Source organism: Mustela putorius, unplaced genomic scaffold (genome assembly GCF_011764305.1).
Source record: "Mustela putorius furo isolate JIRA1106 unplaced genomic scaffold, ASM1176430v1.1 tig00003845_pilon_pilon_pilon, whole genome shotgun sequence".
Lineage (NCBI taxonomy): Eukaryota > Metazoa > Chordata > Mammalia > Carnivora > Mustelidae > Mustela > Mustela putorius.
In genome coordinates, this window is record NW_025421998.1 from 77,154,704 (window position 1) to 77,178,284 (window position 23,581).

At 38.8% G+C, this 23,581-nt stretch overlaps 1 protein-coding gene across 1 annotated transcript in view; it reads left to right on the plus strand.

Moving 5' to 3' along the window:
• Window positions 1-23,283, plus strand: part of KCND2 (potassium voltage-gated channel subfamily D member 2) — a 487,179-nt gene extending 463,896 nt beyond the window's left edge. Inside the window, 5 exon segments of the mRNA NM_001310177.1 lie at window positions 7,309-7,471; window positions 16,898-16,993; window positions 17,863-17,955; window positions 20,843-21,090; window positions 22,862-23,283. Of these exon segments, the coding sequence (NP_001297106.1) occupies window positions 7,309-7,471; window positions 16,898-16,993; window positions 17,863-17,955; window positions 20,843-21,090; window positions 22,862-23,039 (778 nt within the window). The 3' untranslated portion in view covers window positions 23,040-23,283.
• Window positions 23,284-23,581: the final 298 nt, after the last annotated feature.

The following is a 23,581-nucleotide window of genomic DNA, read 5'->3' on the forward strand; positions in this document are numbered from 1 at the left end:
AAAGAAAACATACACTTTTAAAAGAATAGTAGCTAGAAATTTGGCTGAGACTTAAAGAAACAGAAGCGAACACAGACTACTTCAAATAACTATACATGTGAGATAATCCAAAAAAATTCTCAAGCTTTCAACGCAGCTAGAATATTGTAGGATTGAGCCTACAAGCAAGAGAGGTGGAGATAAAATCAAAGCAGCTTTTTAAGCAAACATTGATTTTAAAATGTCAAAGAGGAATCTTCCTCTTGTTGAAGTAATACTAGGGTCCCTCTGGCAAACAAGTTGCATACCAGGTGTTATATAGCAACACTTAAAAACAACAGTTAGTTGCTTTCTGTAAACATTGCAGCTACTATAAAAATTAGCTATCAAACTATGATCCTTCTAGAATGCTGAACTGATAGCAGAAAATCCATGAATAAATAGCTACTGAGACCATAAGGAATAGAATTATTAGTTGAGAAGTGATGGAGCTTTCAGATCAGAAGAAATGATTCCACAAACCTCTCTGACCAGTGGTTATTGTATTATAACCAGTATTATACCAGGAGAAAATTGAAGCACAAAATCAGTAATTAAAATATACACACACACACACACAATCAATTGATAGATTTCACCAGGTTGTTATTATACATATCACTTTCATTTAACTTTTTTAAGGATACTGTCTTAGTCCATTCAGTCTTCTATAACAAAATACCACAGACTTGGTAGTTTATAAAAAACAAACTGTTATTTCTCACAGTTCCAGAGGCTGAGAAGTTCAAGGTATCATGTCACCAACAGGTTCCGCGAAGTTTCGTTTCCCAGTTCATAGACTGCCCTTCTTGCTATGAACTCATGTGGTGGAAGGGGCTAAGGCACTCTGTAGGGTCTCCTTTTAGAAGAGCCCCGATCCCATTTGTGAGGGTTTTGCTCTCACGACCTAACCGCCTCCCACAGCCTCCACCTCCTCATACCATCCTATGAAGCATTAGGATTTCAAGGTATGAATTTGGGGGAGACGCATTCAGACATATCGTAGCCAGTGACCTGTTTTATCAAACACTTCCATTTCCAAATACAAATTCATATTCCATATGATGTTGTGGGGTTTTGCTTTCGTTTTTGTTTTTCCCTAATGTGGTAGCTTTATAGAGCCAGCACCTGCCCTAGACAATATACAGGATGCTCCTGGAGTTCTGTGCAGGTGCACACGATCCATTCGCTCGATTTCTTCCACCGAGCAATTCAAGACGTTTTCATTGTGAACAAGAGAAAGGGAGAGCAAGAGATTGAGTTCCAGTAAGCATTGAGGTTTCTATTTAAATCAACATTTCCTTCCTGTTATATGAAGATCTTTTCTACCCTTGTGAGTGTTGATAAAATCCATGGCTTTTGTTTTCTTTCTTAGTATCCATGGGAAATAGTTTCACAGATGAAAAGGCATTCCTTAACTGAGGAGCTTTGCTTATATAAGATCTCTCCTTTATAAAATGAGCCTACATTTATGCTCTTCAAATAAAAAGAGAAGAAAAAAAATAGAAACTATAAGAATAGGACGAGGAAGCTAACAGTATTGTGTTTGAGCACTGCGTAAGAAAATTCCAGGAAATATTTCTCCATTAGAGATCTAAAGACACTGTACTTTAGACATATGATTTCTGGAAAAATTGAGTAGATATTAATAAAATTTGGTTTACAATGTATTATCTTTTAAACTTGCAGACATTTTCTCAACCTTTTTCATATTACTTGATAAAATGGGAAGATGGATGGATGGATGGACGAATGGACAGACAGAAGGAAAATATACGCATTCTACTTGTTTGTCTGAATTAACCAGATTTAGCTACTCTTCTGTCATTGAGTGCATGCCATAGTTTAAGTACTTTGCAAAAACTTCTGGTTGACATCCGAAATCAAAATCTTCAAGAACCAGTAATGGAATTTCTTCTGGGGAATTGGCCTTCTGTTCACCAGGGTCTTTAACTTGCAGAAAAAAACCCACCATTTTAATTAAGCATTTTGGGAAGTATGTGCAAATTTAGAATTAGTACTTTTTATGTGAGAGATACCTCCATGTTGTACCTTTTTCACTGGTCTGAGGAGGGAAAGAGGCAATAAACGTAAGGTTTGGCAGATGTCCAGAGTAAAAACAAAAAGCAGAAAGAAACTGGACTGGCTGTACATGGTGAGCAGAGGAGGAAAGTGAGAAAAGTGAGAAGCGGAGCAAAGTAAAAAGAGAGGGAAACGTCCTTGCATTAAAGTCCAAGTCTGCTTATTTCTAGTATGTAGAATTTTGGAGAGTGATTCTTATATACTATGCCATCCCTTCTCCTGTTTTCTTCTCTCTTTTAGGAATTCAGTATTTATCTTAGGAGACCTTAGAGGCCCCATAAAATCTTTCAACAAATTTTCTTTAAAAACAGAAAAAAAAAAGTCTCTGTGAAAAACAAAACCACGTCTACATAATGTTTCGGTGTCAGTCTTCTTGGGTAATGGATGTTTGAAGACTGGGGACATAAGATAAAATTCTGAAGAAAAAAGAAAGACTAGAATATATAATATCACTGGGCTTAGCATTAATTTAAAGATAGGGGCTCAGGAAAAATGAGGCATGTTTTCATATGGAATGAAAAGAATAAAATGCCAACCAGTAAACAAGACACCTTGGATAGAAATCACCATTAAAACATGGCAGTTTTGTAGGCAATACTTAAACTACACAATCATTTAGCCGAGCTGACTGTCACCTCTCATTATGAAGCTTTCTATTCTAAGCCTTTCCTCTATCGAGTTTGAGATATGATTCCTGAGGTGTATCATGCTATTCTGCTTCTTAGTAGGAATCTGAATACTAGTTAAAAGAGCCTTTGTTAAACAAAGGAAAGCAGCTGATTTTGCCAGAAAGCTATTCCCTATCCCCAGTAGATTCTGGGCCCAACTATACGTTTGCAAATAAAAATTACCTGTTTCCATTCTCAAGGTGATTTCTAAGTGAGAAGAGAGACAAAATGGACCACGGTTAGAACAGACACGAACCACACTGGGTATGTGACCTGATTCTCCGACAGAGTCGAACTAGTGATACAGGTTTCATATCGCCAAGGGCAACAGCAGTCCGATCCGGGAAAGGAGGGGGTACAGGAAGAAGAGCAGGAAGAGCAGCAGATACAGCACGGAGGGGAGTGTGGAAGGAAGCAGCAGGTGCTCCCAGGGGATCCACCTGACGGAGTCCCACGGAGCCCTTAGGGGCAGCCGCACCGCAGCACCCCCCCACCCCCGTGCCTGCCCCGATCCCTGTGCCCTCCGCACATCACCCTCTGCCCCAGCCGCACAACAGCGGGGCCCTGGGGCCCATCCTCATTTTCCGTATCACCAGAAAGATCAGTCCTTCTACCCAGGAGTAGGACGATGGGAGGAGAAGGTCCCACCGATGAGCACCGTGTTAGCCCTCACTTCGTGCCATGATCCCGTGATCACCGCAGGCGTGGCCGGTCCCCTCACGCACTCACCCTGCTTTCCTGATTGTGAAGGAAATTTGGATTGTCAAGCAAATATGGTGGAGGTAAAGAATAAATGCTGCTTTGACGCAGATTAGCATAGCTGCATGACCTTGAAGCACCCCTGTTACCTCTCTTCCGTCATGGGTTCTTCCAGACTGTGAATTTCCTGCCTTTCCGCCAGCTGGCTCAGAGCCTTCCGTTCTACCCCTTAGTTACAAAATGAACAAGAAATCGCACTGTACCCATTTTCCCCCCTCTGAGTAACAAGTTCACTTTCTGCTTTATTTATTTATATTATAATCTCTGTTTACATTCAGAAAAGGATTTGCAGTGATTATTTCTCTAGTTGAATCCTGGGCACCTTGTCAAAAATTGCTTTCCCAAGAAATCCTGCTTTATCAATTGGCTTCGCATCGCTTTGACGGAATTCCTCAAGAGTTTATTTTTTCCCTTCTTCTTTTCGGTGAGGACTTTCTGGATGTATGACTGTCTTCCATCCCTGCACACCACCCCCTACCCCCGAACTTACCAGCCTCTGTCTTCCTAAAGTCTTACTGAACTTTGGGTCCATTCAACACAGTCTAGCCATTAATTTTCTCCAGTAATTACAAGAGTGCTAGCCTTGCCTACTCTATGATACAGTTGAGCCTAGAATACAAAAAGTAGCTAATAAATACTAATTTTAAAAAAATCTCTTGGAGAGACACAGGACAAACTTTACTTTGGATTCATTTCTCTATCTTATTTATTGTATTTAATGTATTTATATCCTACAAAGTTTATTTGAATTGCATGGACTCAATGCTTATCTATTCTGCCCACAACAAATATAGTTGAGTTTTATTTATTTTTCTTTTGAGAAACACTTTCTAGATCCTGATTGGTAGACCTTAAAATCAAATCCCTTTTTTGAAAAACAGATTGTGTGTGTGTATGTGTGTGTGTGTGTTAGACTTTTCCAGGACCTACTGTATAATCAGTGCACAGAGAAAAAAAAAAGAAGTCAATAAACTATGACTGGGCACTTAATGTGAACTGTGGCAAACAGAAGTTGGTTCACACGCACACAGCATTGTATAAAAAGTTGATCTTCCAATTCCATTGATAGGTCCCTATAGTAAGAAAGTCCTCAAGACTTTTTTGCTCACCTTATGAATTCCTTTATGTGTGATTGTTTCCTTACTAACATAAACCTCAGATTATGATTTACCTTCCCTGATGGACTACAGAAAGAGACCCTGTTGGGGCACCTGAGCGACTCAGTTGGTTAAGTGGGCTGCCTTCAGCTCCAGTCGTAATCTCCGAGTCCTGGGCTTGGGTCGTGATTCCCGATTCCTGGGATTGAGTCCCCATTGTCTGCTTCTCCCTCTGCCCCTCCCTCTGCTCACGTGCTCTCTCATGTGCTCTTTCAAATAAACAAATAAAACCTAAAAAAATAAAAAGAAAGAGATCCTGTTTCATATGGACACAACATTCCAATTCCTGGGCTTGTTCATTCTTTCTTTTTATTTTTTGTGTTTGTTTGTTGTACTATAAATTAATATTGTCATTCTGAGGCCAAAACCTTGTGGGAATTTTAGTTACAGGGAATTAGCTCAACTGCTGATCACCCGCAAACACTGACAAGAGAGAGTAACTGAGCCTTCAAAACAAGGACCACAGCCTGGACTGGGGTCACCAAATGTTCTAGTCGGTAGAGCCTGCTGTCACTCTCACCAGCTTTCCCTGGGCCAGTCCCTCTGCAACTTTCCTTTCCATATTGACACACAAATGTTTTCCCACAAAACGATGTTAATTAGAGTGATCATTTCCTAGGCTACCCTTTGGAATAAAATGCAATCCCAAGTCCTTCTAAACCTCCTTGGGTCTGGATTCCAATACCCAAGCTCTTCTCAAAGTGCTGAGCTCCCCAGAGCCTCAAAGTGAACATGGACTAGTTGGGAATCTATAGGCAGAGCTGGGTAATTTCTAGTCTTATGATCAAAAGATCTTCTTTCCCTTTCCCTAGGGATAAATCCTTATATCAGTAAGGTAGGGAAAAATGGATTCTTCAACTAATATTTACTAAAACCCTGCTTTGTTTTGGTGAGACACTCAGTAGAGCAGATCCTGCTTTGCTGATGTTATATTCTAATGTCAGCAGGGTGGGTGGGTAATCAAAAAATAAATACGTTCATAAATTATAAAATATCCTGTGTTAACAGTACTGTGAAGGGTAGTCAATGGGGAAATGTTATTGAGAATGACAAGAGGAGAGAATTAGACCCCTGTCTGGATAAGATAGCCAGACCCCTATCTGGATAAGATAGCCAGAAAATAACTTATGGAACAGACACATGTAAGTCTCAACCTGAATAATGATGATCTGGGGTCCGCGCATGTGGACAGAAAGCCAGGTGGCTAGTGGACTTGGTTGGAAATATAGGCAGTTATTCAACAGTATGGGTCCTCAGAGATGAACATGAGGAGTTTGGATGTATTTTAGTTCCAAGTCTATTAGAAGGTTCAAGCAAAGTAGCAACAGTCCGTTCTCCATTCTACAACCATAAGTCTGGCTGCTATGTTGGCATGAATTGTAAAGTGATAAATATGGAAGACAGAGTTCAGGTAAGAAGCTATATCTACCCATGGCCCTGGCAAAGGACAGAGATAACTTGGATTGTTGTGATAAAATGGAGGTTAAGGAAAGAGACCTGAATGGGATCTAATTCAGCTGGGTCAGTGATAACAAGACTAGCTTGGAAATGAGATGCGGGGAGTGAAGATTGGGGCGACTCTTTCAGTTTTGGTGTGAGCAACTGGACGGTTTGCAGTTCCATGTAATCGGAGGCGATAGACTGTGGGAGGAACAGATTTGAGGGTGGCAGAAATAAGAGTTCTTTTTTTTTTTTTGGCTCATTTGTCTTAATTGGCTCTTAATAGGTTCTTAAAAAATCCAGGGATAGGAAAAAGCAGACCAGACCATTGAAGATATGAGTCTGATTTTCAGAATAGGAGTCAGGGATGTCAATATAAAGTAGGATACCAGCAGCATATAGGTAACTGCCAGCTATGGGATTGGATGAAATCACATAGGAAGGGGTTTATATGGAGACAGTAAGAGTCTGAGACCTAAGTTACTGCATGATTTAGAAATCAGATAAGGGAGACAAAAGCCAGAAAAAAAGATGGAGAAGCAGCCATGAGGTAGGAGGACCACAAAGGGAATTTTCCAATACTGGAACAGAACAGAGAGTGTTCCAAGGAGAGAGAAAACTAATTAAATACAACCGAGAGAATGAATAAGATCATCATGGAGAAATGGCCATTGAATTTAACAAGTGAAAGTTAATAAGACCCTGGAAAGCTTGTTTTTTAAGTGATTATATCTGACCAAAGGAATGTGCTATACCACTTTATCTACTTAAATTTTGTAACCAATCTAACGCTGGAAAAATTAAGTGGAAAAGTGGGTTATCTAGATTATAAAATTCAGCATGGAATTACTGACCATAAATAAATATAAAGAAATTTGCCATATTATATAAAGGACACGTTGAAGAGCTATCATTACACCATCTGGCTTAAAATATTTTCCAATCAAAATGATATCTAAATGTTAGAATCAATTCCTCCAAGATTGAAAGATAATTTTTTTACATTCAAATATTCATAATTTCTGTTGTATTAAAGCCTTAACTCATGTATATAGTCATCCTGAAGTAGAAATAGATTGGTCCAAAAAAAAATAATTTAAGGTAAAAAGCTATTTGTAGCAGGCAGAAATAGCTTTCTGTGACTAAAAACCATATGTTTTTTGTTTTTGTTTTCTCTAACCCAGGTATGGTGACATGGTACCAAAAACCATAGCAGGGAAGATTTTTGGTTCCATCTGTTCGCTGAGTGGGGTCTTGGTCATTGCTCTACCTGTTCCAGTGATCGTCTCTAACTTCAGTCGGATCTACCACCAAAATCAACGAGCAGACAAACGGAGAGCACAGAAGGTGTGTATTCAGCCCTAGGCAGCCATAATTTAGCATCTCCCACTTTTTATAGTGAGCTTTAAAATCCCTAACTGGCTATTCAGTGTTCTAGATTCTGATGATAGCTGCATCAGTCAGCACAAGCTAGGCTATTTCACAGTTTAAAAAAAAAAAAAAACACCTTACTATCTCAGTGACCTAAAACAACAAGGACTATTTCTCAGTCATGCTGCAGGTCCATTACTGGTCCAGCGATAGAAACTCCCATCTTGCCAAGGTACTTCTGCAATCATTCAAGCAGGGGTAACGGGGCATGATGAATCACAATACTCCTAAAACCTCCTCCTGGAAGTGGGCCAGCTCACTTCCATTCTTACTGCATGAGCCAAAGTAAGTCACGTGGCCATGTGTAGCTTCAAAGTGGGCAGGGAAATAGAATCCTATTATGCAATCAGAAGCAGAGAGGAAGAATTAGGTAGTAAACAGCACTAATGATAGTAGCAAAATCAAAGATAAGAGTCTTGGCAAATTTTATCAGAATCAGATTTCTAGATCTGATTCATTTAGTCTCTATCCACCAGGGGTCAAGCTGGTTCCAGTAGACCAGGACTATTAAGAGGAACTAAGATATGTCTCAGATATTTTAAATAGTTGACCCAGGAAGTAGGAGAAATCTGATCATTAGTAGCTGAGTTTTATTCCTGGCCCAGCAGTTTACAGTTTCTCTGAACTTCATGCCAGCTACTCATCCCTCTACAAGTAAGCAGGATGCGTACTCAACTGTGAAAGGGGGAAAACATACCTACCTCACAGAAAGATGAAGAACATACACAAAGATATGTAAATCTATGTAAGCATATCATAATACTAGCAATATCTAACATTTATTGCTAGGTTACTGTGTGCCAGATGTTTTTAAAAAATAATTCATATTGTTTTCATGAGTCTAAGAGTGAGTTGTCATTATTTTCCCCATTTTTTAGATGAAGATCCTAAGGTATCCAGAAGTGAGAAATTCTGAGGGCAAAGACCCAGTAAATTATGAGCCATCACTCAGTCCAAGCCCACCAGGCTCCCAGATTCACACACTTAACCACCCAGGGAGACTGTTCTCAGAAGAACTAAGTACATGTTATAACCCTTCCCTTCCCTGATTTTTGTCAAAATAGTCACCTTTAGAGTCAGGGCCTTAGCTGCCTAGAAATAATTTCGGGAATCTCTTTTATGGTTTCCTCAGCATAGTGGTACTAGATTTCCAGTATTCTTCATGAATACTGTATCATTGTCCTTTATGGATAGTTTTTTTCTTTTTTTCCCAAAAACTATCCCTAACCATGACTGTGGATGCAAAATCCTGGTAATGTAGTGTAACTATAAAATATTATGAGAGATTTGGGTGCAGTTCATAATGGGCTTTGTACATAATTCCAGAACAGGATTTGAAGTATGCTTTTTGAACAATGTTAGACTTTTAGTAGAGTGTAAAATCTCATAAAGTAACTCTTAGCATCACTGAGCGTGTTGTGAGAGAACATGTTCATGTCCATCACTGCAGATCCTCGTCCATGTGCAAAGAATCACATGTTCAGCCTTGTCCGTTCTTGCTTCTCAGAATCCCCCATGTTTGGAAAGGTGTCCAACATTTAACTGATTATCATAGAGCATAGAACAGTCCAGTTAATATGAATATATGGAACTGATAACTCAAAAAACAGAGGTTAGCAAAAGGCACCCATGAGCAGTTGGAGTCTCATGTAGGGAACACCTCTGGCAAGCAGAAATGGAGAAATTTTAGCCACAGTTGACCCCTCCACCAGAGACTTTCATGCACACAGCTGTGGCTCTGCCCACACATGACACTCTTTCTCCCGGGCACATGTGTACATTGTTTAAAATAACAAAAATCTTGGTTTGCCAAGACCCATCTATCTCCATTCTAGAAACCTCTTCTCTGATAAAAGAATTCATTTCCTCAATGTAAAAAAAAAAAAAAAAAAAAAAAAAAGTTTCTATGTTGAAACTGTAGGAAGTACAAATCAGATTTTCAAATAAAATGAATGCCAAAATATCTGCATTCAAACTTTGTCATCTGCAACAGACAAATCAGTAAAAAAAAAAAAAAAAAAAAAAAACCTTAGAATAATTCAGAAAACCTTTTGCATAAATAAATCCAGAATACAAAAATAAATAAATAAGATTTTTAAAATATTGAATAAGGTACTTAAAAAACCATGTTATTTATATACCATAACTACTAGAGAAATTAATAAAACCAAATGTAATAACCTAATGTGTTATGTGCAGCAAATAGTCTGTGATCAGTAAACTGACCAGAGTTACCATGAAAGAACAATGCGTATGGAACTAAGTTATCAAGGAATATTTCCTATTTTCCTTCCCAGAAATTAAAAAAGCAAAGAAACGGAATAAATATTCGATAAAAGAGTTTAGTTAAGAGAATTCAGGTGTATCTGGAATTGGTGATTTGACAAATATCATATTTATGAAACGATAGCCAGCTTATTCATTCAAGCAAATAGTCCGTTCAGTAAAAATATCAGTCAGACCAAATAATAAGAAATATTACAGGGGTGCCTGGGTGGCTCAGTGGGTTAAATCCTCTGCCTACAGCTCAGGTCATGATCTCAGGGTCCTGGGATCGAGCCCCGCGTCGGGCTCTTTGCTCAGCAGGGAGCCTGCTTCCTCCTCTCTCTCTCTGCCTACTCCTAATCTCTCTGTCAAATAAATAAATAAAATCTTTTTTAAAAAAAGAAATATTGCAAAATGTTTTTTAGACCATATTTTTTGGTGTTTCGTCCCATTTTCAACTTCAAGCTCAAGTGAAAGCATGAAATATATACAATATGCATTTGACAACATTCCCCTGAGCATTTAGGGACACTGTCCTTCTTCTAGGCTCTTCCCCCCATAAGTATTCCCGCTTTCACTACCTGGCCCCACTCTTGAAAAGAGTGCATCATTTACCCATTTCTAGCCATCTTTGATCACATCTTAACTAAACACTGACCTGTGGGTGAATATAGAACTGTGACATATCTCCTTCACCCCCACCACTGGTAATTGTGTTTGAATAGATTTATTTATCCACTCAATTATTCAAAAAGTATTTTTTGAGTAGAAATTGTTTTCCAAAATAAAGCTGAGTTGATGCAATGACATTTGGTAGGGTTGATATTTTAAGGCAGGGAACTACCCTGCTTGAAGATACAAATCACACCAGTCTATCATCTGCATATTTACAAGGCTAGCTTGTAAGTAGTTATGTATAATAGTAATAGTAATTATAATTTTTGATAGTGCTAATAGCAAAAACAACAACACTCTCTAGATTTTCTAGTATATCCCAGGTGCCTTATATATGTCATTTATATTTTCACAATCAACTCACTAAAGAAGTGTATTATTTCCGTTTCACAGATGACATACTTATGCTTACATGCCTATTGATTAAAGTCTAAGACAAGGAAATTCTGGCATCATTAGAGCTATGTCTCTTTAGGGATTTTTCTTATAGATAATTCTAAATACAGTGAGCCAATGAGCCAATGTGCAGCCAAGGTACAATGTAAGTGAATTTTTTTACTTGTCACATAAAGATGTTGACATTGATACAGAAAGTAGTTACCAAGACTCATTTATCACACTTTACTCTGGTGGTTCTCAAGCTTTAGATTCATTGGAATCATCTGAAGAGCTTGTTAAAATACAGATTGTTACACCCACCCCCAAAGCATTTGATTCAGCAGTGTGGGATTACAGTTTGAAAATTTGCATTTCTAACAAGTTCCCAAGTGATAGTGATACTGTTGGTCTGGGAACCATACTTTGAGAAACATCTGTCTAGGACATTCTTTAATGTCCAAATCAAATAATTTTATAGCAGTCTAGAATAATTAAAACAAACAGCACTCTGCTGTAGTCTGAGTGTGATCTCTCTTAGATTATCCAATTGTAAAAAGTACCACTGAGTTCCTATGCCATATCTCTGTGGATAACTAGATTTTTTATCTGTGGTTTAAGAACCCCCATTATCAACACTTGTAAGAATCTGGAGGTTACATACTTCTTGATATCCACTCCGTGTTTCAGCCTTACTGAGTTACCTACTTCCGCCCTCAAGTCTCCATTCCATCCCCACACCACCTAATGGAGCCACCAGGCAAACTCCTACTCAGGGTGCAACACTCAGCCCACATGATGAAAAATGTCCCAAATGATGTGGACACCATTAATTGCTCTATTTTCTCTTCTATTTCCGCAGTTTTATGCTCATTCTATTATCATATTTTACACTCTATTCTCCCTCTCCATTGTTCTGAGTGCAGTGCCAGGCATAAATAGCATTTAATGTTTGTGTAATAAAGAAAGAATGAACAACGAGGTCTTGTTCACCTTGACAGTGTCCTCCATTCCTAGCGTAGGGTGGACATTCTGACGACCAGTTGAAAGCAATACTGGGAAGTATGATTTCTATCTCTGGTGCCTTCCTCCACCTTCTTTCAGTTCTTCCCTCTTCCCACTTAGAGCTAACTCTTGTTGCCCTCTCTTCCACTGACCCATCCAGTGTCCCTTCCACTGACCCAAATGCCAGCACTGTTTCTACCCAGCCCTGCCTTCACCAGGATTCACAGAGCTCCAGAGCTGGGTGGGGATCTTATACTATCTTCTTCTGATTTCTTCCCTCTGTCTCTTTTTATTAGTATTTGGCACTAAATTGTCTCATTTCTTTTTGTTAAGATTTTATTTATTTATTTATTTATTTATTTGACAGAGATCACATGTAGGCAGAGAGGCAGTGGTGGTGGCGGGGGTGGGGAGGAAGCAGGCTCCCTGCTGAGCAGAGAGCCCCATGAGGGGCTCGATCCCAGGACCTCAAGATCATGACCTGAGCCGAATGCAGAGGCTTCAATCCACTGAGCCACCCAGGTGCCCCTGTCTCATTTCTAGAGGAGCTATTTATCTTAACAAATGGAAAGATTCCAATAAATGCCTTAAATTTGTAAAAGCTGATAAAGCTAAATATGATACCTCCACATAAGGCATTTTACTAAACCTTAAATGAAAGAAACAAGTCCAAGTAGAATTTCCAGAATAGATGGTACAAGCAGTATGTGGGCTGGTGTTTGAGGAGTGAGCAATTGCCTCACATTATAAAAGAGAAAAGCTTTCGCAACCTCACTTTGAAAGCTACCTAGGATACCTTTATTTTTCAGAAGTATTGAAAGCAGTTTGTGATCTGGCAGCAACATGGTCCAATAGCTTTTCACAGTCTATCTCGTACCTCATTTAGAAGATAGATTGCATTGAAGAACATTGCTATCTCAAGCATTTTTGGCTTATACTCTACATATTTTTCTGATTGGGTCCCCTGCCTCCAGTCCAGAGACTACATTGTAAAGTTTATGTAATGTCATTTGGTACAATTAAAAAACAATCTACTTGCTGAAAGCTACTGACTACTCCACAATAAAAGGGTTCTGTGTCAAATTAGTTTGAGAAAAATTATATACTACACCCCCCACTTTTGACTTCACAGTGAACATCCACAATGTATGTTGTAAGGAATCCAATAGCAGAGAAACCTGGTTAACCTCTCAGCATGTCCCAAACTTTTTGTGACCACAGAACCAGTTGTTTGTTTCATTTGGCTGGTTTGGATTTTACCCATAACCCTTGAAACCCAACCTTGAGAAATCCTTCTGAGTTTAGAGAATTAAGAAGAAAACTGAATTTATGAAGAATTGAGACGCATGGGGACATGGAAATGTGCTTAGACAATTTATTTTTCCCAACACCATCGGTGTTTCTCAAGGCAGATAAAGGATTCAGAAAATAACTTCAAAGCTATTTTTTTTTTAACCCAGACAATATAAGCCTTTATGTTTAATGAAAAATTTGGAAGCCTCCTACTTCCCAAATAAGCTAAAGTATTTACTGAAACCTTCCTTTCAGTCCATAACATTTGCTGGTACTTGGCATGGTCAAGAAGTTGTATTTCCTACAAAACTGGGGGTGGGGGGAGGGGCGAGGGGGGAGGGGCGAGGGGGAGGGCTGCGAGGAATACATTTCCTCTTACCAGTGGATAGTTTTCTTTTAACCTCCCATTCACATAGCCGCCATTGCCAAGATCGTCATACTGAGTGGATCAGAAGTAAACTGATTTTCTAAAATATCTTTGTAAAAGAAATTTCCTCAATTACCTACCGAAAGCAAAGATGTAATCACAGGTCATAAAAGCTAGCATTATTCAACAGACATTTGGTGTGGTGTACCACAAAACCAATTAAACCAATTAACTCATACAGTATTGTTGTAAAATGAAAGAAAAGCCGTGATTGAAATTGAGATGGAAGGTTTTTTCTACCGTCGTACATGGCTTAGCAAAATGGCTATTCTGTCTCTAAGACAACTGCTTCTTTTTCCCTAAGCTTAGAACTCCTTCTGTTGCAGCGGTTACCACCATATGTATAGGCTTTCCAGTGCGGGAAATCCATGTCATTTTCCTTTGCTGGACAGAATGTTTGGTTAATGTAAATAAATGTCTCATTTATGAAAAAAAAGTGTTTTTTTCTAAGGATTTTATTTATTTATTTGACAGACAGAGATCACAAGGAGGCAGAGAGGCAGGCAGAGAGAGAGAGAGGAGGAAGCAGTCTTCCTGCTGAGCAGAGAGCCCGATGCGGGACTCGATCCCAGGACCCTGAGATCATGACCTGAGCCAAAGGCAGTGGCCTAACCCACTGAGCCACCCAGGCGCCCTGGAAGGTAGGAAATTTTTAACTTCAAAAGCTGGGTCGCACAGCCAGGATTTCAGGCCAGTCTTGATAAAACAATGGGAAATGACAAGCACATTTGAAAATGACTTTGGATTGATGTAATAATTCAGAAGTAAGTAACTTAAATATACATTTGGTTTCCAGAAAAGGATTATTGCTGAAATTTGAATCCTAAAGTCTCACCAATCTTCTGAAACATTTAGTGTCTTTCCTGGTCTCATTCTTCCCCACTCTCCTCCCCACTCCCTACCTGCCTCCTCCCCCCTCTCTCCCCCCCTCCCTCCCTCCTTTATCCCTTTCTTTGGCAACTACTGAATGTAATTACCTTGCCTATATCATAGTTATTAGTCTCCTCTATGTCATTCTCCAAGCATTTGGCAGCTGTATTAGAAAACATTTTTGGGGGGAGCACCTGGGTGGCTCAGTGGGTTAAGCCTCTGCCCTGGCTCAGGTCATGATCTCAGGGTCCTGGGATCGAGTCCCGCATCGGGCTCTCTGCTCAGCAGGGAGTCTGCTTCCTCCTCTCTCTCTCTCTCTCTCTGCCTGCCTCTCTGCCTACTTGTGATCTCTTCTGTCAAATAAAATAAATAAAATCTTTAAAAAAAAAAAATTTCCTACCTTCCAACTTCATTCTCTTGTGTTGTCTCGGTACTTGGAGGGATCTAAACAGTATACTGGCAGCAAAGAGTGAAATTGGTCTATTTTTCGTATCATTTATAAATATGATCTTTGAATAAAGTTGTTATTTTAACCTGGAATCAGCAAACAGGAAGAATAAATTCACAGAGGAAGAGAGAAGGGGTGGTGTCGAAGCCCGGATGATCTCCTAATGCTATTTTGAGAGCTTCAGACGTCTCAGTGCTATTCCCAAACCCTGTGAGTGGAAAGGCATCTTGGTACAACTTTGGAGGGAAGTTTGGTGAAACCTATCAAACAAAACATACACGCACAGCCTTTGATCTAGGAATAGTTCTGCTTCTGGAAATTTGTCTTACAGATAAATTCATCACGATGTTCAAGGCAGGCAGTATAAGCAAAAGAAGCTTTCAAGATTTCATGGTGGTTGGCTGGCTAAATAAAGGATGCTTTATTCAAGAGTCTATTATATATTTGTAATGAATGAGGTGGGTTTATATGTGTAGATATGGAAGGAATTCCAAACTGGATTAAATGAAAACAGCTGAGTGCAAAGGAGTATGATGCATATTGTCCCAACTGTAAAAACATGTGTGTATACATATATGATCACACACACACACACACACATACACTTTTGTATGCCTAGAAAATTTCTGGCAAGATTCTCTAGAAATACTACCAGTGGTTCCTCTGAAGCACAGAATTAGGGCAGCTCCAGGATCCAGAAAGACTTACTTATTTTTGATGCACTTTGTATTAATAAAATTGTTGTCATACGTATATATTCATTTTCCATTAAAAAAAATATAGTTAATGTTTACATTTTTATTAGAAAGAACATCCCAGGGCTTGAAATTACAGATAATATTTATCTGGATGGTTTAGACAGGGAAAAGGAGGAGTCTTTATGGGGTAAGTCTGTAAGAACTTACCAAACTATTCCAGTTGCTTTCTTATGTACATTTGCAAGATATACAATCCTACAAACCGAATGTTCAACCAAAATAGGGCCCTCCAGGATGTGAAAGCCAGACTCGTTCCGTGACTCACTCCAGAAACAACAGGAGTTCCGAAGGAGAATGAAATACCAGAAATCTGGCTCAACAGTCGGTTCGCTCAGTACTATCACGTTGGTGATCTTTCTGGAACTGTGAACAATTGAAGTAACCACCCTATAAGCCCTCTAAATTGAAGAAAATTATCTACTGCAGAAATGTTTTAAAATTTTAAAAATAATGTTATCAATCTCCTTGGACTGGCTCACTATGCTCTCATTTCAACAAATTCAAGAAAAAGAAATCAGATAAGCATGTTCTAGCATGGACCAGTGTCAGTAGAAAAAGTGGATAAATTATGGCAGGGGTTTTTTTAGGTTTTTTTGGTTTTTTGTGTTTTGGGTTTTTTTGAGACTCCATGTTATTCAGCATGGAGTCAGTTTGCCCAATTTAACAAAATAATTGCAAAAAATTGATATTTGGGAGTGCAGTTTTTTTGTTTGTTTGTGTGTTTGTTTGTTTTAATCTTTCAAAAGGCAGAATGGAAAGAAGAAAGAAGGCGGGCAAGCAGGCCATTGGTCCCTGGAATGTATTTGCTGTTTTTAAAAGGACATTAATTTAAATGAAAATGATCTGGAAGCTGGTTTGCTAAGTCTTCATTTCATTAAGTTACTGAGATTGGGATAAGTGAAAATATAAATAAAGTAATACTGCCATTTTTCTCTTAACACAATTGACAGAAACAATAATGAAATAAACTGGATCTTACTCTAACGACTTAATTACAAGTCTTAAATGCATAACCCAACTCCAAAGTAGTTAATTGATCTTCCTGAAGAAGTGAAGGAAAGGACAGTACTCCAATGGTGAAAATTTAATTTTCAATAATTACATGTGAAAAGCTAGCCTACTTTAAAAACTGTGTATGCTAACATTAGCAGGAGACAGGAGTGCATTCACTGAAGAAAATAATCCATAAGTATTAACACAACATTTCTTTTTCTTCTGGCTTCTAGAAAGCCAGACTCGCCAGGATCCGGGCAGCCAAAACCGGAAGCGCCAATGCTTACATGCAGAGCAAACGGAATGGCTTACTCAGTAACCAACTGCAGGTACCGTCCAGCATTTCACTTTTTTTTAACTGTTCCATTTATTAGTGTCATATTGATTTACTTCTACTTAACCATATAATTTTATTGTGGGTAATTAGGAAAATGGCTACTCAAACAACAAAATTGTCATTTTTAAATAACCTGGTGCTGTACGGTCTTACTGGCTGTGGCAGGTTAGGGCCCAGGCTATGAAATATTGCCAGTGAATCGTGACTCCCATTCGTGACTGGGCAGTATTTCTGTACTGTCTTATGTAAACAAGAGAAAGCTCAGAATTCTCAACTCAAATACCTATTTTTCTTTCAAAATTATTTATGTTCCTTAAAATTCATTTGAGTGGGGTTAAGATGCCTTGTTTTATTTCTTAATGGAGAGGGAACCCTCCCCTTCAGTGTTGTAAAGCTCACACGGTATGAAATCCAAGGGAAACAGTAACTTTTACCTCAAAACTGTCCTTTAATATTTAGGATTCCAGTCATCGTGCCATCAAAATATCTTTTATGTAGGTGAGCATGATCATGGTTTCAGGATTATCTAAATACTAGATTAAATTTTATTATCCAAAAAGAATAGCTTCCAGACTTTCAAAGGTAGTTGGTAGATGAATGAGTAAAAACTATTTAAGTTTTCAATTCAGAGAGGCAAGCCTGAAAGACCAGACCGCTAATGTGACAGGAACATAAAGGCTGATTGCCAAAATTAAAAGCAACCGCACATGGGTTCCTTTTTAGTAGAAAAAAAAAAAAATGAAAATGCTGCCATTTAATCTCAGGAAATAGGCTAGATCTCTCTGTGGAAATGGGTAGCTGAGGTTCCCATTGTTTGCAAATAAAATAGAAAGCACTTCTCTCTTCTGTGTGTGTTAACAGTCCTCAGAGGATGAACAAGCCTTTGTTAGCAAATCCGGCTCCAGCTTTGAAACCCAGCACCACCACCTGCTTCACTGCCTGGAAAAAACCACGGTAAGGAAAAGGCATGACTATCCGTCCCTCTACTGAGACAGGAATCCCATTTGCTTTTGTGAATACTTAGTGCTTCCTAGTATGATTTCACTGTCTACATTACTGGAAAATATACTAAAAATGAAAAAAAAAAAAACCACGGATATTTGAAATTGCTTTGAAAGACTAGAGTGACATTTTAACTTGGAAAGTATTTTAAAGAATTATTTGAACTAGGTTTATCTTCAGTGATTATCCTAACTTTAGTGTGAAATATCAGTTTAATGCGGATGGAAAGTTGTTTCCCAAGAGCTGACTGCAGGTCCTAGAAAATATTTTTCCCCTGATGATGAAATGCTGATTAAACAAAAACCAATGTAGTTCAAGCGTTGCTGACATTTAGATAAAAGGAATACCAATAGCAGTAACAAAAAAATAGAGACTAACCGAATATAAGCATTTCTTTCCCTAACAGGTTGTAATGAACAAGACAGGTAATTAAAAACTATATGCTCCCATAAGAAAAATGACACAGTTCTTCACTGGCAAGCCCCTTGGAGCTGAGGCTTGAGTCTGCATTTCTCCGCTTACAAGCTCTCAATCAGATCTCCACATTAGCAGAGGTACCCATTCCCTGGCTGGCTTGTCCAAAAGGGTCACAGTCTTTGACCATAAAGCAGAACAAAACTTTCAAACTTTCAGCATATTTGAATCAGGTCTGCTCACCCACTCCCCAGAGGTATATCCTTATATTCCCAATTCCAACAAATCGCCCATGCATTTTTTTTTTTTCATTTACCTATATAGTCATTCAACAGATTTGTATTGCTTACCTACTACATGTTAGACAGTGAGCCAGACCCTAGATGCGCCACGAAGTCAGGTGTGGCCTTTGCCCTCATCAAGGTTCCACGGATGGGACAAAACACCGATATTCCTGGAGAAGGGTCATGAGCGCAGAAGGAAAAATGGGGCCACAGTGCAATGACACAAAGAAGGCAGAGCCATGAGAGGACAGCATCAGACAAGGCTTCCTAGAGGAACTTGCGTGGAGAACCACAGGAAGTCGAAGAACTAGTTTGGCAAAAAAGGAAGGGGTAAAAGATGATGTAGGCGGGCGGGGGCGGGGGGGGGGCGGCGCTGGAACTTGGCCTTAGAGGAACTAAAGAACTTGAGGGTGATCAGAAGACAAGGAGTAGAGTGACCCAAGAGGAGACAGTGGAAGTCTAGATAATGGCTAGGCTTTGGAGGCATGTGAAGAATTTTGATCTTTATCTCATAATAAATGGAAAATTATTTGAAGGCTTTAAACAAGGTAGTTACATGATTATATTTGCCTTTGTAACTAACGATCCATCACTTACAGGGTAAGGTCTGTAGCTAAGGATAACTCTTTGAAAGGTAAACAGTAACATTAATAGTCAAATGTATTTATCTCCATGCTTTTTTATTTTCATTTTTTACTATTATACCTTTTAAATAAAAAAATTATTTGACACCAATTGCTATCATTTAAATTAATCTACCTACAGAAATAACTAGCAGCGGAAAGACTTTTCTCACTTACAGTCACTGATGTGATAAATTAGAATCTCATGCATTATATACTTGTATTATGTGTGTGCGATGTGCATTGTAAAAGAAGAAAACACCATGTGAATCCTTTGTGAGCTATATTTTTTCCATAAAATTGGATATTGAAATTCATTTTTTAATGAAACTGTCTTGTCTGGTCATATGATTCTCTTGACTTTAAACAGTGTATAAATTTTGTTTATTTCAAAATGCTCATCTCAGCAAAGAAATAACAGAATGAGTAACGAAAACAGTCTCTTTTTGCTCTTGGCCAGTGAATTGCTTCAATTGTTTTGCTAATATTTCAGGATGAGAGATGGTTTCGTGGAACTTGGCACGTGCAAAGCTTTCCATTACGAGATTATTCCCACCTACACAAAGAAAAAAAAAATAGTAATTGAAGTCACTCTCCTGAAGTTCAGACCCAAATGTTTTCCCTTTTATTTATGAGGCGAAATTCTTACACAGGCACTTTAGGAAGTGAGTCTTTATTAAATATTCTAAAAGCAAAATTTGCAGTGTGGTTTTTCTAAAATGTGGCATATCAAATGATGCCCAACACTGTGTGCCTCTTGGCTAGAAGAACTCCGAATAGAGGCAGAGGTGGTGATATATCATGAAGATAAGAAGGGAGATCTCCGAGTTCAGGGCTAACCCCTTCTGGATCAAACACAAAGTGGGCCATTTTGCAGTATTTTGTCTTTTTAACTAATAAATCACTTGTCTGTACACTGGGAACTTTAGAGGAGTCTCTAAAGAAATACAAAGTATCTTCAGGATCTCATTTTCTAATTAAAAAAAATGTTTTCAATCCCAGGCGAAAATATTTGCTAATATATAACAGTCTAATTCTGGGCATTCTATTAAAATAGTGTCTTATCTATGATTCCAATCTGTTTAAAAAGGAAAAGTCCATGTGAATTAACACATTCACTGTGAGCACCGTCTTATGTGCATTTTCAAGAGTTTTTTTGTTTTGTTTTGTTTTTGTTTTTGTTTTTTTAATTTTTTCTCCCGCTTTGCTTCTTCACTTCCAGAAATGATGTTTCAATTCACAGGTGGTATTTCAACATGAAGTTAGTCCATAAAGAGATCCTAAGTCAGCCCGTCAATGTCCATCTCAAGGGCTAACTAGGGAGATTTTATTTTCTAGCAAAAGCCAGCACGAGGTGGCTTCGATATTCCGGACTTTATGAAAACGGTCTCAGTTGCCCGTGGGATCGTCTCAGGGTACTGGCATGTTGGTTTTAAAAAATAAAGCCGTCCGTTGCCTTCCTTAACGTTGAAATGCGTTTCTGTGCCTCCTCCTCGTGCCCTCCCCGCTCCGGCCCAGAATCACGAGTTCGTGGATGAGCAAGTCTTTGAGGAAAGCTGCATGGAAGTTGCCACGGGAAACCGGCCTTCGAGCCACAGCCCCTCTCTCTCTTCACAACAAGGGGTCACCAGCACCTGCTGCTCACGACGACACAAAAAAACCTTCCGCATCCCGAATGCCAACGTGTCCGGCAGCCACCGGGGCAGTGTGCAAGAACTCAGTACCATCCAGATCCGATGTGTGGAGAGAACCCCGCTCTCTAACAGGTAACCGAGGTGACCTGTGTACACACACCTGTGCCCCCTCCCGGAGCGTTTCTCCACCTGCAGGCATGCTGCTGCCTCGATGTATTTGGCAATTTGGGGTATGGGGCGAGGAGCTGGGGGGAGGTGGGGGAGGAGGAGGGGGAAATACTTTGTATTTATTTTGAACAAATACACCTTAGAAGCATCCTAGCATCCAAATCCTAGTTCCTAGGGTTTAGAATGAGACAAAACAAATACCCCGAGTAACAAGTAGGAAAATGGATCTGCTGTGATACTCATTGAGTCAGGAGTAAGTCTGCGGGGTAGAAAGAAGCTGAGATGGTCAGGCCTGCACATCTGTACATCTGCCTCATTCACTCTGCAACTTTTTTTTTCCTATTTGAGCACACGGCTTTATACCCAGGAGCCCCCTACGTAAATGCAAGGACCCGGAAATGGTAGATAGGCAGCACTACTATGGAGACAAATTAAATTGACACTGATATCATTGAAAAGTACTCAGCAGCACCTAAAAATACATCAACACCTTCAACATAAGAATGAAAAATAAAACCATACCTACACAAATCTCTTGAATCAATATCCAATTTTGATCATAAAGATATTTGGGGCCACGGCAAACACAAAAAAATCAATCCAATATAAGAAAAGATAAGTAAAAAGCTAAACTCGTTCACCTCTGGTTCATTCGTGGATAATTGAAGTGAAATTTTTCTATTGGCATTTTCCTTCGTTTCTCATTCTTTGCTATTTGTTTTTACCACAAACAAGTACATGTAATAAAAAGTAATCCATTTGAACTATACAATTCATTAAAACGATCAATTTCTGCCAACATAATTTTGCTTTGTTCCCCAAATTAAATAAATATGTTTTTATATTAACAATCCATTAATTCAGTGCTGCTCCTTTGTTCTCACTCAACAATCTTTGTGAAAAACCTGGATGACATTCTGAATTCAGGCTATGTTGATTTACATAAATCAGATGTCTCTGGGACCAGAATATTAAATTTTGGAACAATGAAAGATTTGTGTCTCTAAGATATTCTACCTCTGTATTGTTCTACATCTGTTCCAAAATTAAGTAGAAAGCAGAGAAATGTTCAGAAAGAAAATTTTAGGACATAAACATCTTAAATAAGATTTCCATGAAAATAAGGTAATTAGAGTGGAGTAATTAGCAACCTGTGTGCACCCTTCTTCTTCCTCTCCCCTTTTCCCTTCATCTACATGGAGTGTAAAACTCATGCAAGAATACCACTTGGGAAAATCTTGAATTATTGGTAATGGCTAACTTTCTGGAGATTCTTAAAATTGGCTGTCACTAACTGGAGAGCTTTAAAGGCATCCTCTTTCCCCAAGAGGCAGGATAGTAAAATGACCCTGTGGTCCAAAGAACTGAGACATATTCACAGGTCATTGAGGTACATCCCTTCCAGAGGTCTTAAAGACAACTATTTTACTTTGCTCAACTCAGGCTTTCCAAAACTGACCCGATTCTCTTCCTTGCATTTTTGTAGAAAACACTTTGAGAAACACCGACTGAACCAAATTGAGCTGGCTTTTAGAGACTCGATTAATGTTAATAACCTGGCTAATGTTCACCTCAACACACATTAGGTTTGGTCCTTAGTTTTCAAAAAATCGTGGTGACTGGTCTCGGATATTTAACATGTTACTGATAAATATGAAAACACATCCCTCAATTGTAGGAAGACGTTGTTTAAGTAAACAGCTTACTTTTTAAAAATCTATTTCTTCCTCATCAGCCGATCCAGTCTAAACGCCAAAATGGAAGAATGTGTTAAACTAAACTGTGAACAACCTTATGTGACTACAGCAATAATAAGCATCCCAACACCTCCAGTGACCACCCCTGAAGGAGATGACAGGCCAGAGTCTCCGGAGTACTCAGGAGGCAATATTGTCAGAGTGTCTGCTTTGTAAGACAATTGGAACCAGGTCTAAGAGAATTTGAGCTCTCCGGCTGTGGAAAGAATTCCAATGTGGAAGAAAGAAGAAACAATAAACCTTTTGCAGATGAAAAGAGTAAAGCAAGAAGGTTGGCTGCGAAATAAAAGCAAAGCTTCCAAACTTGAGGATGGAAATGAAACCACCAAATGGCATTTCTAGACAGAGTTTGACCTGTTCTACAGAGGAAGAGTCTGTGACCCTTTGACTTTGTGAATGAGCACAATGAAATGCCGCCTATCGATGCTTCTTATGATCTGAACTCTTTTTTTAATAAAATAAATAAAACAAATCTTTGAACATAATGTTCCGGTTGAATGCAAAACAAAAAAAATATGGAAAACATTTTGATAAAAATTTTTCCTGTTAAAACCATGAACATTGGCTATGATGAAGATTATTACATATTAAAAAAAAACTATGACACATTTGTATTGACTGAAGGAAACCATCATAATGCATGCTAGAATTCTTTGGAGCAGTGATTTCAGTGTCCTTATGTTGTCTTCAGAATAGGC